This window comes from Apaloderma vittatum, unplaced genomic scaffold (assembly GCF_000703405.1).
Source record: "Apaloderma vittatum isolate BGI_N311 unplaced genomic scaffold, ASM70340v1 scaffold3141, whole genome shotgun sequence".
Lineage (NCBI taxonomy): Eukaryota > Metazoa > Chordata > Aves > Trogoniformes > Trogonidae > Apaloderma > Apaloderma vittatum.
Window position 1 is genome coordinate 9,414 of NW_009700639.1, and position 17,410 is coordinate 26,823.

Consider the following 17,410-nt stretch of genomic DNA (forward strand, 5'->3'; position numbering starts at 1 on the left):
CACAGTAAGATGGCAAAAAGGGGGACTGTCTTTTGTGCACAGATGAAGTGTTCTAAACCAAAAGTGAATGAATGAGAAAGACACTGTGTGTGAAAATAGGTGTCCTTGTGGAAAAGGCTTTCCTTTATTAATTGTCTTAGAAATGAGCACTGTCATTGCAGGACACTGGATGCTCACTCCTAACTGTCTTAAGTTCATTGGTATTCCTATCACATAAGTAAGTATAGGTCAGTGAATTTCAATGATTTTGAAGGGTATTTTTTTGTCAGAAAATTTCTCACTTCTAGAATGTTTTGAATTTAATTCCTCTGGGGATGTGCAAATGCTGGGGAAGAACTATGTATATTCAAGTTTTATAGTAACTTCTTCTATTTCTTAGAGACACTTTATGCTTTGGAAGCAGAGATATTTGATCTACACAGTTCACCAACAGTACGTAGTAAAAACCTAACAACTCACCTTAATTCCAAAAGCTCAATAAAGCAAAAAATTCAGAGATAAAGAGGAGATTTGAAGTTATTCTGACTTAACTTAAAAGCAATAAAATAGAACTAGATCTTTCTATCAAATTACTTTCAACAGGTTAATCATGCAAATTAACATAATGAACATTCCAAGCAACCTCTAACCCCCTGGGAAATCTGCAAAGAAATTAGCCTGAATCAGGCTCAGTGCCAACAGGACTTGAACCTGTGCACTAGTCAAAAGCTTGACACAAAGAGGAATAAATGGAACCCTAAGCTCTAAAGTGATTTTTAAATTAGTGCATTTGGGGGTATTTAGATTCTATATACTTTAGTTTTTGTTGGGAATTCGTGATAACAATCTGTAACCTTGTACCCAATACAAAAAGCTACATAAGATATTTCTAAAGTACTCCAATAAAAGTTCAGAATAACCAAGATCTTATTATCAAGTGGCCTCACATGAGCAGATTTAAGTGTTTAATTTCTAACTCATTTCTGTGCATGCCATCTTTTAAAAGAAGGAAATTAGCTCGATTAAACATTTTTGAACACATTTCCCAGAAGCCCTTCTTAAATAAACTATTATTAACCCCACAGTTTACTAGACTAACCCACAGCTCGTCACCTGAGCTGAAAACAATCCCAATCCCCAACTAGAAATGCACCTTTTCTGGAAAAAAAAAAAAAAAAAAAAAAAAAGACAAAAGAACCACTGACACTTCTGCAAGGTGATCACTGCAACTTGTGGCTTCACGCCTTTTGGAAGACATTGATGCAGCTGGGGAAATGAATGGCTAGCGGATATTTTAGGCTCAAGGGACTAACAGAAATGTATTCTCTGGTTATTTAAACAGCGCTTTGTGCTTATTAACGACAGATTTCCAGATGCTGTTGTGCTTCTGCCAGCCTGCTGGCCTGTCATACACTGCAAATGTGGACCTCCCACATTGGACTGGTCCACTACTTTGATGAAGTATCCAAAAAACTCCACCACTTTTAAATTATCAGAGCGGGACTCCTGTCTCTTATCCTCTCTGTAGGTCTTTCTAGCACCCTTTCTTAAACCTGAACAGTTTTGTTTGCTGTTTTTTGGGGGTTTTTCTTTGATTTTTTTTCCCCTGTGCTTTGGTAGGGTATACATATAGGTTTCAAACTGGCCAATGCTTCTGAATCTTTGTGCAAAGCATAATTGCACAGAATGACTGGGACCCAGAACACAGAGAACAAAACACACTTTGCAGTGCAGAGAAATTACTATCCGCTCTTCTTGATGACAGAGGAATTTCTTTCTCACAAAATTTACTATATTTAACGGAAAAAAAAAAGAAAAAAAAAGGAAGCAACTCTCAGCCATACAGCACAGTCCTTTTTATGACTGGTGCTTATTTGATGTGGGTGATTAGATTTGGACTTTGTCAAATTAAACTTTCAGAAACACTGTCTGAATTTATTTTTATATACTGCTTATCTTACTGATGATATCTGCATCCTTGATAATGTTTTTCCTGCAGCAAGGAATGCCTGTTTTTTTCTTCATTTTTAGATTAAGCAGCAGAGAACACAAGGTCACTTTGCACCTCACAAAGGTGTGGGGTTGATGGTGAAAAGGAAGGCACAGTTATGATGAATGGAGCAAGTCACCGAGTTCTTTATAGAGCTGAATCAAAGCATCAGATAAAGAAGGAAGGAGTGGCTGACAGCCTGACTTTACTTCCTCAAGGCTTGCCATGGCAGGCTGGGCTCAGCTCCGCAGAGCATTCTCGTGCCATCGCTGAAGGTGGGGCAGAGGATGCTCAGCTCTTTGATGTGTCTGGGTACTGAACGGCAATGACCCACTTAGATGAGCAGGAAGCTTTTGTACAGGAATTTGTCTTTAATGTTGCAACCAGTGTCTAGTTCCAACAATTGCAAAGGCTGAAACTTTCATTTTGTCTTAGATGTCTGTTCAATCTTGGTGCTTCACGCGCAGGCTGTGCAGTGATCCTGTGTGAAGTCCTGGCTTCATTTCGATTTATGGTAAAAGTCCTGCGGACTCCAGGTCAGGATTTTACCCCATCCTCTCCTGACTGGATGTAAGTTGTTCCTAGAGATGTTAATAAAATCTAGACATATTAACCATACTTTTTATACCTTTTTAAAAACTCGAACTGCTGCCTGAGACATCCTTCTTAACTACTTACCCAGACTGAATATACTGTAGTTACATTTGAGCAATGTACCTAATTTTACTGGTGAAAAAATCATATCAAGTGTAATTTTCATAAAAGAATTTAAAAATCTTAGTTGCACATAATTCAGCTGAATAGTGGATTATTCCAGGACTACTGCAGCAGTTCTTATGCTTCCAGGTCATTGTATACATGTCACTTAATATTTACCAGGTTGGAGTAATCCATGTTCTTATGCTTACATTATTTTAAAGAACCTTCAGGTATTTTAGAATTGTCACCTGCCTCAACATGTTGGCAAAGTCAGTGAGAGAATTAAACCTATGATAGAAGTTCAGTCTCATCCATTAATAATTTCATATGGAACTTGCTTCCTGATTTACAAAACCCATCTCAAGGTCTCTAGTCTAAGAGAGGCACGAGGCTTCCAGTACTACTGAAGTAGTTTCATACGCTGTGATGAAGTCACTGCCCAATCTCCTCTGTGATAAACTACAAATACTGGGTTTATTAAGACTTTTAAGGCATTGCTTCCTAACCTTGGAACCATTTTTTTGCAACTCTTCTCTCAGTTTATGTTAATGTGCCATCACAGAAGTGTTCTAATGTGGAACCCTCCAGCGCTGTACACAGAGCTTTAATCAGCTCTGTTCTTCTACTCAGGATTCCCTCACTGATAACTCCAAGCACTCCAGTCCTTTTCATTAGTGGTAACATCTTGAGTTGTCTGCCTGTTAAGGCTTATGGGATTTTACCAGTGTAAAAGGCAAATATAGTGAAGACATAAGGATGGAGTCTCCATCCTTGGAGACATTACAAAACTGTCTGGACGTGATCCTGGTTGACTGGCTCCAGGTGACCCTGCTTGAGCAAGTGGGTTGGACAATTTGACCTCCAGATTGCCCTTCCAGACTCAACCATTCTGTGATTCTGTAACTGTGTTCACACTGTTTAATTGTTTCAAATTCTACGACGTCAAACCTTTTACAGTAAAACATGTAAAAAATATATGTTGCACTTGGCATCCTCTAATTAAAAAATAAAAATCATAGGAGAGTTAGGGGACAGTTCCAAATACCCTGGAGTCAGAAGCAAAACTCTCTTTACTGTGATTTCTCTATGGTCGTCCAGTCAGTGAAAGAGCTGCAAATTATCTCTAGAGAACACTTCTCTCCTGTATCACAGAGCATCCAGCAGAAAATTATAAGCCTCAAAATGTTTTAGTAATAATGGCAAAATATTATCTGAATCTCAATCAAAAGATTAGAGAAAAAAACATGTTCAAACAAAAGAGGCCAAATATTTTGGAACTTGTGGAGTATGTTCTTCCCTTGCTACTTGCTATATACTCATTAAATATAATGGAAGTTCTGTAAGCACAATCCAGTAGAAGGACATATCACCAAGCTGCTAGCAATATCGTTTTAACAGCTTTTGAAAAGTATCACCAGGAAGCAGATGTGGTTCGTATTAAGCATGTACTGGGGTTAATATTTCAAAACCCTTCATAGTTTCTTCAGTTAAAAGTGAGCACAATAAAAGAAGTCTATAGTTTTTATCATATTTGCTTTAGTTTAAATAGCACAGATCAAAGACCGACAATACGAAGTAACATGCGTTACACACTGACACACCTTCCATTGCACATGAACACAAATGTGGCTTATTAGTTTTAATGATATACTCACTTGAGTTCTGGAAAATTTTCAGATGATATCAAACTTTGAAGGGCATGATTTCCTGTTAATTTTAAATGAGTTAAACCATGTAGCCCCGTCACAGGAAAAGAGGACAAAAGGTTGGATGACACATCCCTGCATAACAGCAAATAAAAATCAGCTTATGGGTTTTCTTTTTTTTTTTTTTTAGCACTAGAACTGTCACATTGGAAAACCAGGTTAGATTTTTCTAACTCAATCGAAAATGACTGCATTAAACAGAGGCCTCAGTCAGCAGAGCAAAGCTGCAGCATCATTTAGGAATGTGCCCCTAGATGTGTGGGTCTAGCAGAAAGCTAACATACCTAGCAGTGAGCTAAGTCTCTGTTGCCAAATTTTGACTCCAAACATTCATAGCCCCAGTTCTGAGACACGCAAATGAATTTAAGATCTGTTCATTAGACTGTTTAAATTAAAGGACGCTAGTACCAGAGCAGCTTCCCACAGTTTAAAAGACTCAGTAGTATGCTAGAGGGCACGGCTGCCCTGAAAGCTCCGCAGATGAAGGTGATAGTTCTGAGGTTTGTCTGAGAAGCTGAGGCAAGAAAGCGCAGATGAACACAGACATATAGCTTGGGGAAAGTAAAAGAGGTGACAGTGATCAAGGAGATACGGTAAAGTTATCAAAGAGGGTGAAGCCCAGAGGTATTCTGTTCTCTCTTTCTCCCTCTTTTCCATTTATTCTACAAGCCTTTTCAATTCCCTTTGCCATTATCTACACTGCAATACCTAAGAGGGTCAACAGTCAGGAAGGAGGAAAAAGAAGAGTCTGATGCTGCTGAAATCGTTTTATGCCTTAGATTGAACAGTAAAGTTCCTGTCTCTTGGACCGTCTACTGAAATCTAAAGACTAGATATACCATAAGGAATGCTGATGGACTGGTCCTCTACCTATCTGGTTTAGTGTGTGTCCTCTTGCTCACAACATAGTTAAATACTAAAGGTGAAATTCTGGTCCTGCTACAATCATAAAAATGACCCCTGACTTTAGTCAGCCTATGGTTAGAGACCAGCACTGCAGGAAAAACTGGTGCACTGTGTCACTGCGTAACCCTCTTTGACTGTTCTATCAACCAAAGCTACCCTTTATTGCTCATCTCACAAAACAGGAAAGTTCTGAGGAGGACCCAGAAGGGACGTCATAGACAACATTGTCTTTACGGATATTATTTCAGTGTACTATTCGGAGAGGAGGCTTTGCACACTGACAGAAATGAATGCTCTTTTTTTAAATTTAGGTTTCCCAGCAGCTACTGGATTATCTGTGAGCAAGTGCCCAGCAGTGTGTCTTTGTGATGATCGTGCAGCAGAATGACTCCAGAGGCATATTTTTCGACATCTTCCCCCTATACCCAATGCATCAAGGATTCACCTTAAAGAGGCATTACACTGACAGTAAAAAGTAGGGAAAAATTTGTAAGGCCTGAGAAGTGCTGTGAACAAAGCCTGCAAAATGGGCTGCAACTACTTTGGCTGAACTTACTAATGTAGAAAAAAAGATGTCACCAAATGAGGATCGAAGAAATAAAGGTGGGTACTGGAAAATGCTTTTTATTTAGTTTTTACTCCAATTCCTTAGTCCTGAAACAAAACTCACAGGAAATATACCCCACTGCGAGAAGAGGCCAAACTGCTAACAAATTGAATGAAGAAAGGCAGATGCACTGATATTCTTTATAGACCCGAAATCATTCTGATTACACAGTGTTGTATACAGCTTTGCCGCAATACCTGTGGGAACTGATGAAGTAGAAGAAACCAGGTTTTTATATATGGATTCAACAGACCAGAAGATTAGAATAGAAAAAGCTTCAGTTTCTGCCTGTGCACTAAATTATTAAATTTTTGTATGCTCTTGCAAGAAAAATGTAAAAATTTGAGTGTAAAAGATATACAAATACTTACAGTTTGATCAGAGATGGTAAAGAAGAGAAGGCATTGGGGTGAATTATTTTAATTTTGTTCCAAGCTAAATCCCTACAAGAAAAGTGAGTGGAAAATTACATACCCACTGAGTGAAAACGGAAGTTTTCATACACTTGATTAGGAGGCCTAAATATAAAAAAGGTATTAATTACATGCAAATATTTTCAGTAAGCTTCTGCATATCTCATAGTGCAAAATCTTGGTTTCCAATTATAAATTATTTTAGTTAATGGTGTTAGTTACTAAACCAACAACTTTCTTAAACTGTCTTAATGCCTTCTACAGTCTAAGGCAGTTATTTTCAGTCTGTTTCACAGCTACCTAAGGCAGCGGAAAGAAGGGTGGGGTATATGGACTACTTCTAAGCAGTCCACATGATGGGACTAAGAACAGCAAATCCACTGTCAATAGGCTTAACTTCCTAACGTCAATCTTCACCGCCCCTGAAAAATCAGAAAGACTTAAAGCAACCTGCAAGAACAATGTACGGGTTTGATCCTGCAAAAACTTACAACCATGAGTAATTTCTTGACAAAATTACTCTTCCAGCATATGTATCTGTGTGAAAACTAGCAACCCACACATGACAGGACTCTATTTCTTAAGATTCAGTTCTCTATAAAAAGATTTCATGCTCCTTAGAGTTGATTATTATGTGAACCTGCCAACAGATACCAGCTCTGGCTCAGTATTTCTCTCCACCTCCATCAGAAATATTTAGAAGTAACAGCCTTTTACAGCTGTAAGTTTACATCTTTGAATGCATTGCTGCATATGCTAAAGTAATGGGTGAAAGAGCAAAATGAGAAGAAACAGAAACAAGGATGTTTGGGGGCCTATAGAGATCAGACATGTTTTTGAGAACGTGGGTGAACGGCTGTTAGGGCTGTACTCACAGAGACCGAAGAGCAGCCAGCTGCCGAAATGTGTCTGCTTTGATTTCACTGATTTCGTTGTGATGCAAGTCACTGAAATGGCAATGAAAATCTCCTCAGTTTCAAAGGCATTTGTGTCACTTGGGGGTGTTTTAGATTCTCGAAGTCCTTGGTACTCTAGTTCTAAACACACCACTTGTAGTGGCGAGTTAAATGGGAATTCATGTCAGTTCTATGAGTTTGGTGACAAATGCTTCTACTAAGTGATGATCATCAGATCCATAGATATGAAGAATCTTCCCTTACAGGACATCTACCCCCGAGCACGTTCTGTTTTGGGTGGGTACTGTTCACCCAGTAGTGTAAGGGTATGTATATGGGATATGCCACATAATGATGCTCAAAGGTATTTGTGTATAGATGCTTCTTTTTAGTCTTTTTAGGGTAGTTCGACACTTACATTTTTTGGAGTTTTTTACATGCAGTAAAACAGGGTAAATCTTCCAGCAGGTTATAAGACAGATCCCTGTAACACACAAGAAAAGAAAAGATTAACATCAAAGTAACATTAAAAGAAAAGATCTTTCATTGTCTACCTTCACACTCAATTTAAAGTAACTTGGTTTCACCCACGCTCACAGAAGAATACTTACCATCTTTCATCTGTCTGATTTTGTTTTCTAATTGTGGAGGAGCGAGGAGGGGAAAAGGCAAGACATATTAACTCCATAGCCTACGTTTGTAAATTCCTAGCATTGTCTGAAGATTTCCTGCCTGAAGTGTAGATTTCTGCTGAATGTTCTACAGTAATGATTTTGGCCATCTGCTCATAGGGAGTACTAGATTTACATTACAGACTTCATATTCATCATGCTTAAATTCTGACAAATATTTAAGCCATTTAAAATAATTTACTAAATACACATATTTATACTTTTTCAGACAAGATCCTGTATTTTTCTGGTAATAACTACAATGGAGTGTAACCAGTTTTCCACTCTACACCTTTAATTAAGTACTGTTGCCTCTGATCCTTAGACTGTTATGAGGGAAATGCTTAAAAAAATATTGGAACTAACTTTGAAATCAATCACTACATGGGGAAAAAAACTTTAGAAAGACTTGAGCCAAAACTCAACAAATTACAGAATAACTGAAACATCTGGACTGATTTATAGTATAATATAACTAATCAAAACCAAGCCCAGGCAATTTGCAGAAATTGGAGGGAAAAAAAAAGGAACAAAACACCCACCCCCTCCACCCAACAGTCTCACCCTACATATACATGTTGCTCAAGGGAAACTGAATGAGAATTTTTCTAGTGAAAATGAATACAGAAAAAAAGCTTATGTCTATAGCTAGGAAAAATGTCCTTTTCCACAGCTATTTAATATTACCCTGTAAAAAAGTAATCTCTTCAGTCTTGCTTCAGATTCTTTAAAACTAGTTCATCTCCACTCACTTATTTCCATAGTAAAATTTTATTTTCACCTTTACTATGCCAACAGGGGTATTTATACTATTTTATATCTGATTAGTGGAAATGGTGCAAGTAATGACGGCGCATGCTTTTATGGTATGTCACTCTGCTTTTAACTATGCGCAAAGGCTACTATCAATGCATGTATACTTGTTTTGTTACAGCAGGGAAGATTATGGCCTCTGATTTTGTATTTTCACAAGTACTCTGTGGTCCAAATCAGATACGACAGAGAATTCAAGTGAGCTGGAGGCTTTCAGGCCAAGGTAAAAGATGCTTGGTATGTCTGTCAGACTGTGGCTATTCTGTCATGCACAGATTTGTGCCTTAGTCTTCTTAAAAGTATGTTATCAGCTTGAAGTTTATATGTACTGACACTCAATCTTCACACAAGGGAAAATACCTCAAAACAAACCACATCAAACCAAATCAAACCAAATCAAACCACACCAAACCAAACCAACCCACACCAAACCAAACCAACCCACACCAACCCACACCAAACCAAACCAAACCAAACCACACCAAACCAAACCAACCCACCCAAAACCAAACCAACCCACACCAACCCCCACCAAACCAAACCAAACCACACCAAACCAAACCAACCCACCCAAAACCAAACCAACCCACACCAACCCACACCAAACCAAACCAACCCAAACCAAACCAAACCAACCCCCTTCTCCCCTCAGTTTTTGTTAGAGCTTGAGAAGTATTTTACTTGTTTATCTTTAGGATTTTTTTCCCTCTCTGTTAATACATGAGGTCCTTGACAAGTGTTTTTGGTTCCCGTGTTGAGGTGCACACCCAAGTGTGCTGAGGGTGGTCTCTGGGGGACTGCTGGGATCGTGTTTGCACACACACCTCTGTCGCAGGATTGCAGACACCCAGCAAGCCTCTGTGTATGCTAATCCACATTTGGAAATACTGGTGGCTAGGCAGGATGCATAAACTGTCTTTCAAAGCAGTGTTTGCGTATAGATCTGAGTCAGGAAGCTCCTTCAAAATTGCAGTCAGCGAGTAACTTGTGGGCTTCAGCACACCGCTATACTTCAGGGCACGGGCAAAACTAACGTCCCAACCTACATGTGGGCTTGGCATGACTGTTCCAATCTGACAGGAACGGGGAAAGAGCAACGCTGAGTACATAAAATTGCTGTTAAATTGAGTTCCCCTCCCCTTTTAAATATCAGCTCTAATAATACAGGGTGATGGTCAAACATAAAAAAATGTGAATTTCCAGTGGACAGTCCTACTCTACTATGAACTGTACAAGTTACTAATTACTGTAGCATTTATTTACCTCCTGTTTTGAGATTATTTATTGGTTTTGCATAATACAGGACATATTTAAGCTTAAGTCTGCGTGAAGAATTTCTTCTGATAACAGACTCTGCTTTTACCTTTTATCATTCTGGAAATAATTATATTGAGTCCATCAACTAAATCTTAATTTTTTCTGGAAATGTTCACGACATGCACAATGGAATTCAAAAATTGCATTATAATTAGTGCTATTTCAGTGTTGGCTGGAGAACTAATACCAAATACATTCCTAGTGATGTAATACAGAGAGGAAAGTGGTGTTGGCTCACTCTCAAAGAAGCAGACACAATGATTACTTTAGTTAGTGATTAAGCAAACTCCAAGTGAATTTCCAAGCTAAAATAATATTGGATATTTAGTATAAAAATTATGCCCCCACAATACCAAGGAACAGTCTATTAAAATTTCAGTCAGCTACTTATGTCTGTTTGGAAAAGAAACTAAAAGGGAAGCATAACAAGGACTCCGAACTGCACTCCTTAAATACAGTTTCCATTCACTTCACTGAATTATCTGCCTCAGTGAGGAAAAAAATCCCAGACTACTGCAGGAGAGACAGAATGAATGAAAACAATGTAGTTCTGTTGTTTAAAAAACAAAATCAAGAACCATTTTACTCTTTCCTAAAAATATGCAAAGTAATTATCTTTTTCAGAAACGTATGGGAAATCCTGACTGATAAGTAGGTTGGGAACTTGCTGAGTAACACAGGGGACTGCTCCCTGAGCTGAATTCCTAAGAAGCAACGTGATACACAGAAATAGCAGTAATTGGATAATTTTGAAATCATAGTGATTTCATTTGTCCATTAATCTCTTGCATTAATGTAATGTTAATAATCTTACTGAAACGTACAGCACTTGGAGATTAGGTAACTGGTCACAAGCTGATTTGGGGAGAGAGGTGATCTGTGCTCCTGTGAGTGTCCTGTTGAAAGTGTTTATCAAAAAAAAAAAGAAAAAAGAGAAGGAAAACAAGATTACTTTTAAAGGTTTGCAAAACAAATATATATTTTTATGACATTCCTGAGAATAAGTCAGTATCCAAAAAAATAAAACAAAGCAAAAATTCTTCTCTTGCACTTACAAACTCTCCAGACTTGTAGTCCCTGTCAGATCAGGAAACTCTGTTATCTGCGAAGCACCATTTAAAGTCCTAGAATTTAAAAACATCAGTACAATACAATTGTGGTGAGGGAAGTGTGGGACACCTCTAATACAGCAATATATAAAGACAATTAAAATAAAAAAGCAAACACATACAGAGTTCTGAGTTCTGGTAAGTGTTGAAAAGCAGATTTTCCAACAAGCTGGATAGGGTTATCATAAAAATGTCTGCAAAAAGAGGATAAAAAGACATTTTATGAAAAATAATTAAAAATATTCTAAACATATTACATGATTATACTATAAGCAAATGAGTAAACTCTCTATGATGAATCCTAGACTGTGCACCTCTGGTTGTAGCAGAGGTGCACCTCTGGACTTTCCTCACCCACCAATTTGTATCCAACAAACACATTTCACATTTTGAACATCCAAGCAGTCATTGTTTTCTTGGTTTTAAAGCCATCAGCCAGTCAACAAAACCCTCCCCCTTCCTCCCAGGTTTGCAAAGATAGAAATCCAAATATGAAGAAGTTCGTTATAACCTGAGATGAATGTAAGGTTAGCAGGTGAAATAGAACTTCATCTACCCAGAGGAAGTTCCCTTGCAGTTTTGAAGTTATGCTGCTTTTGCTCATGGAATAATATTGCTCAGGACAAGTCACTGTTTATCTTGCATTTATTTTACAATTTCTTTTTTTGAGGTTTGCCCATTAAACGCATTCCCATGCAAGACAATGAAAACTCAGACTGGAATCCATCAAGAGCAATTTTTGCTAGCTTCTGCACTGCCAGTAATGCCAACAGACTTAGAAGAAATAGGTCAAACAAAAGGTCAAAGGCCAGAGACCACTACTTGCTTCCCTCATGCAAACTGCCACTTCTTCCACAAAGTCGGAAAGATGTGAGCTTATTTGCTCATATGATGTGCTACAGAGTACGCTCACAAGAAGAGCTATTTGACAGCTAGCCACAAATAAGATACGTAGCTCCGTGTTCTGCAATAAAAAGTCATTGAAAAGACTCTTACATTGTAATAAGTGATGGATTACCCACAAACGCACGCTCAGGTATTGACTTGATGTTATTGCTATGAAATCCCCTATAAAAAGAAAGATGGTTTACATGGTAGGAAAAAAAGTGAAGGCACAATCTGTATTCACAACATATAACATTTTTATGTTGTAATAAGAAAAGCGTCTGTATGTAAAGCTATGTCCTTGTTATCTGGAATAAGACAGAACTTAAAACAAAACAAAGGAAAGGAAAAACAATGAAATAGCTGTGATTCTGTATTTTTCTAAATTAACAAAACTATTCAGATGAGGTAAACTCCAAAATGGCATTTTAAAATTCAGTTAGCCTCAGTAGGAAGAGGCTTTGCAGTTGTATGCCATGTATCTAAGAATCTATATGGGTAAGTATATAGATGTAATGTAAACATACACACACATATGAACTAGTAACATTAATAGTTAAATATTAATAATTAAATAAATAAGAATAAGACAGTATATATATTTACCCCTGTACTTGTTAAACTGCAACTATTTTCTTTTTTAGGATAATAACGAATTGCACACATTTATCAAGTAAATGATTTCTTTCCTACAACCACATTTCTGTTGAAATATATTAAACATGGACATGAACAAGCTATCCGATGTAGTCGTGCCTGCTGGATACAGGACCAAATCTTTGTCTCATCATTAATTACTGGATTTTATTCATATGAGTAATTCTCCATTGTGAAAAACAAAAGAAACAACTAAGATTTCAAAAGAACAATGATGATTTGTGTGGGAAACTCCCATTAGTTCAGTCGGGTATGAAAAAGACTTCCCAGCTGAAACGTATGCATTTAGAAATCCTCAAATTGTTCACTGATGCAAGCACACTTGGCCATTACTTGAACAGGTCCCACATTATTGGTTTCACTTGTTTCGACACGGTGCTACTGCTGATGAGTTGCAGAGCAAGGCTCTAGGCAAATCCCTACCTCTTTTGCATGCAATAAAAACTGCATCTGCGCAGACGCAGACTCTAAGCAATATCAGGATTCCATTTAATCTAGAACCACTAAAGAGACTGGTTTTAGGGCTGTGTTGAACGGGACTGCTTGCATGGCAGAAAAGCTAAGGAAATGGGATGACCCTTTCCCGGGGCAGTATCTGGTCTCTCCTCACCATTCTGGCTTGAGTCAGAGCGAGGGAGCAGCCATACCATCATCCAAGAGCAAACTCCAAGTGCATTTACGCATGGAAGAGCCTGAAGCACTTCTGAGCTGTCTGGAAGAGTGCATGGTCATGGCTGCAGCCTGTGTCCTGGGGCACTGTACCCAAATGATACACCCTGTCTGAACTGAAGGCAGTTTAGAGCCTATCCGTTCACATACTGAGCATAAAAGCAGAAAAAATTTTCTGCACTCCTGGGTAAAAAGACTATATTAAGGCCATATTGAAGTGCTTTTTCAAAATCCATCTTCAAAATGCATCTTCAAAATCCAGTCTGCAAAACATTGCATACGCATCAACTTTGGGTAATAGCTATACCTACTTTGGAGAGATAACTACTCCTTGAAGTGCAGAGCATCTAGGGCAATGGTGTCCCTGCAGCATCAAACAGAGATGGCCCCGACTCGCTGGCCACCCGCCAGAAGACCTCTAGCTCTGACCAGCTGCCTTGGATGCCTCCAGATTGTGTTTTCAGCCCGGGCTCAAATTCTGAGGCAAATGAGGGCCCACCCAGAAACACCCTTACTAGGTGCTGCAATGAACTGAACCTCTGTGGGCCTGGGCTCCCACTTGGGTGAGAACACCAGGGCACACACAGCCTCAGGGGAGACACCTCCTGCTTATAAGAATGAGCTCCCAGGGCCCAAAACCAGCATTGAAGCACACAGTCTCATGGCCCATGCTGGATTTGGGATGTCAGGTTGCAATTTCACACTCCAAAGATTTCTTGCATCTAGCAGCTTATTTGAAAAAGTAAGTTTGATACTGAGAGGTAAAGTCCTACAGGGACCAGTAAGTCATCTCAAGCACAGCAAGCACTTTGCTGGACTGGGCAAGGTGCATTGGCTGTAAACTTGGCTTATCTGTGTTTGGCTACTGACTCCAGAAGTCAGCAAAAAGGCAATCCTTTGAGGCCACTGGATTTCATACCAATTTGATTCATAGAATCATAGAATTGTCAGGGTTGGAAGGGACCTTAAAGATCATCTAGTTTCAACCTCCCTGTCATGGGCAGGGACATCCCCCACTAGCTCAGGCTGCTCAGAGCCCCATCCAGCCTGGCCTGAAAAACTTCCAGGGATGGGGCTTCCAGCATCTCTCTGGGCAACCTGTGCCAGTGTCTCACCACCCTCATGGGGAAGAACTTCTTCCTAACGTCCAATCTGAACCGATCCATCTCTACCTTTAATCCATTTTATTACTGTAGCCGACAGATGATATAACAGCAGCTGAGCACAGCTGGGCTGAGAAACTCATAGCCCCAGCTGCCTCCTCCATAGCTGGTAACACCAGAGGTGCTGAGCTGGAATCAACACTTCCTGGGGATCTCTGCTTTGGAAGAAAATCCAGGTAGATACTTAAAGCAGCTTAACAATCACGTGCTGTAGCAGAGGTACGATGTAGCAGGGGTACAGCCATGTCCAACTAGCATATGACTACCTATCTACGCTGATGGTACCAGTAACATGCTAAATAATTCAAATGGAAAGAATTCTAAACGCATGTATTGGTGTATACGTTGTGTGTATGAAGCGTGAATATTATTTCATTTATTTTTTTATAATACAGCTGCTTCTTCCAATAAACTCTCCTGGTTTCTTTTCATTATTGATTTTTTTTTACTGCAAACTACGTCTGTGCATCCAGAAGTGTTTAATTTACAGCATTATAGAGGACTTCTATTGAAAAGAATCTGGAGTGAAAGGGAAGAAGGTGACGACATTTAAACCTGATGGATTAATAAATGTGCTGTGCCTTCTTCTTCTTCTTCGACTAGAAGACTGATATATTGGACTGTCTGCAAAATCCAGCTGTGGTCTTTGGGACTCAAAGTGAATTAATTGTGTTTATTACTTACAGTATTCCAAGGATGAAGTTCCTGAAAACCCCCGCTGCGCAGTGCAGTGTAAAAGTAAAAGCTGTCAGAACCTGAATGCTCTGAACGGGATGTTGAAAATAATCTTGTATGCATGTTGGCATGTTTATTAGTTTTTCCTAGGATATCTGTTTTTTAGGATTACTGATAAAATCACCAACATTAAAAAAAAATAAATCACACACTAGACAAAACATCCTCCTTCCTCATACGAGCTCTGTACTTACAGTTCTTTTAGGTTTGTTAGTGTCCTGATAGCAGTGGGGAACTCGTCCAGACTGTTGTAATTTAAATCTCTGTGTGAAAATAAATTTTATTATTTATGTTATGCACTGCATAACTGATAAATAGAATTGTTGGCATTTGTAATGAAATATCATCTTCCATGCGTTGAATAAATACATACAGCCAAAAGCCAGGAAATCCTCAAAAGCGTATGGATGTTTTCCAAAAAATGCTATTTAGGGCACATTATTGTTCCTATTTTTTATCAGCATCCTATTTTTAGTGATATCTTAGCTTTTCTGCAGTAAAGAAAACATAAGTGGATTCAGATACTACTAAGTGTTTTGCTTTTCTGTAAATTGCCTATTCTTTCCATTACCTGGAAGTATTAAGAGAAAAAAAAATCTTTCAAGAAGAATATTCAACAAATTTCCATCACAAGCTGCATTTTACATTATTAATAAATCTCACCATAAAAGTTTCAATTGCCTCTGACTTATTGTCTAATTGTATTAGTATTTGTTTTTTCACTTATGAAAATTTTCTGATGAGATTTTTCCCAAAGATTAAGTGGTAAAAATAAGAGGTAATGAGTCTGGAGGGTAAAAATGATTGGAGGAAATCTTCCTCTGGCTAAAACAAGTGGGAAAACATACAGAGAGTTCAATGTTACCATTAACTACATTGTTAATTTAAAGATTTGTCAATATTCGTGCGGAGAATGTTTCCTACCACACAAATTGTAAAAATGGTAGTTTAGCTAGGCTAGTGACCTTGGCTTTAAGAAGAATAATTACTCAGAGGTAATTAGACTTTATTTTGGTAGGCTGAATGGACTATAAGCCTACTTCTGTTCTCAGCACGACATGTGCATCCTTTAGCATTCAGAAGGCACATGAAAATAAAACTGACATATGCCAGTTTACTGTGACGCTCTCTGGCACTGCTTTGTGAAGAATGCTGTCTGAAAAACTTGAGCAAAAGCCTTTTTGAACAGCGAAAAAAACAAATCACAGTTTACAATAGATTGAAATTGAAATAGTATCAGGCTGAAGTAATGCAGGCAGGAAACTGCTGTCTGAACTCGACAAGGCTTTCCTTCCTGCTTCTAAATCTCTCTCTTTCGTATTGACAAAAAGAGATTACAGGCATGTACGGTTTCATTTTGCCCTCCAGTGATATGTGATTTCCAGACCTATGCGTTGATACAAACAAATGACCTTAAAGTTGGCATCCATCAATTACATGGAGATTTCTTTAGATTATCTTGCAACTATCTGGAAACTGGTCTATACAGCGTGCACTTGCTGTGCTGGAGGCAAGTGCTACATTCTCCTGCTACAGTGAAGGGGCTGCACCTACACTTATTCCTGGGTTCCTGACTGTCCTCTATGCTTTTACCTCTCTCATGCTAGGTGGCTGAGACTGGGTTTGCAATTACTTATTCCATTGTTCTGTTTTTCCCCATTTTTGACAAAGTGCCATGTGAATCTCACTTAAAACAACAAAACAAACAATTACATTTTCCCTCTCCCTTTCCTGTCCCCCTTTCCGGTGCTCCAATAAGGGACTTCCTCTCAACTCACAGCCAGCTGAAAGTCAAAACTGTAAATTTGCAATTCAGTGGCAAGAGATCAATGTAATCAAAACTAGCAACAAAAAAAAAAGGCCCAAAACTTCTTGCTTTCTCATCTTACAGAAACACAGAAGTGGGCAGTACTTAGTTCTGTGGAGGAGAAAGCAAATAGCCATCTTTAGACTAGCAATATCCATGGCTGAAACTTTGTCTGTTCCTCAAACCAAGCCTCTTAGCCTCTGCCCTGGTTGTGGGAAACCTCTAAAATCTCTGAAAATGATGCAGCTGACTGTGGCATGTGCCAGGGGGAAGGATATGCATGACTTTACCATCTCTGTAGCATTTTTGGGGTCTATGGACCACCCTAAGCAGACCACATCTTTGACTCTGTAGTGAAATACTTTGTGCTAACCATCAGCGCTGCATT

The 17,410-nt window shown here is 38.7% G+C and overlaps 1 protein-coding gene across 1 annotated transcript in view; it reads right to left on the minus strand.

The window, feature by feature from the left end:
• LGR5 (leucine-rich repeat containing G protein-coupled receptor 5) overlaps positions 1-17,410 on the minus strand; it is a 53,936-nt gene that overhangs the window by 4,670 nt on the left and 31,856 nt on the right. Inside the window, exons 6-14 of the mRNA XM_009878805.1 lie at positions 15,410-15,478; positions 12,103-12,174; positions 11,229-11,300; positions 11,053-11,121; positions 10,822-10,893; positions 7,615-7,680; positions 7,176-7,247; positions 6,259-6,330; positions 4,324-4,449 (exon numbers count right to left, since the gene is read on the minus strand). Coding sequence (XP_009877107.1) covers positions 4,324-4,449; positions 6,259-6,330; positions 7,176-7,247; positions 7,615-7,680; positions 10,822-10,893; positions 11,053-11,121; positions 11,229-11,300; positions 12,103-12,174; positions 15,410-15,478 — 690 coding nt within the window. The remainder of the gene's footprint in view (positions 1-4,323; positions 4,450-6,258; positions 6,331-7,175; positions 7,248-7,614; positions 7,681-10,821; positions 10,894-11,052; positions 11,122-11,228; positions 11,301-12,102; positions 12,175-15,409; positions 15,479-17,410) is intronic.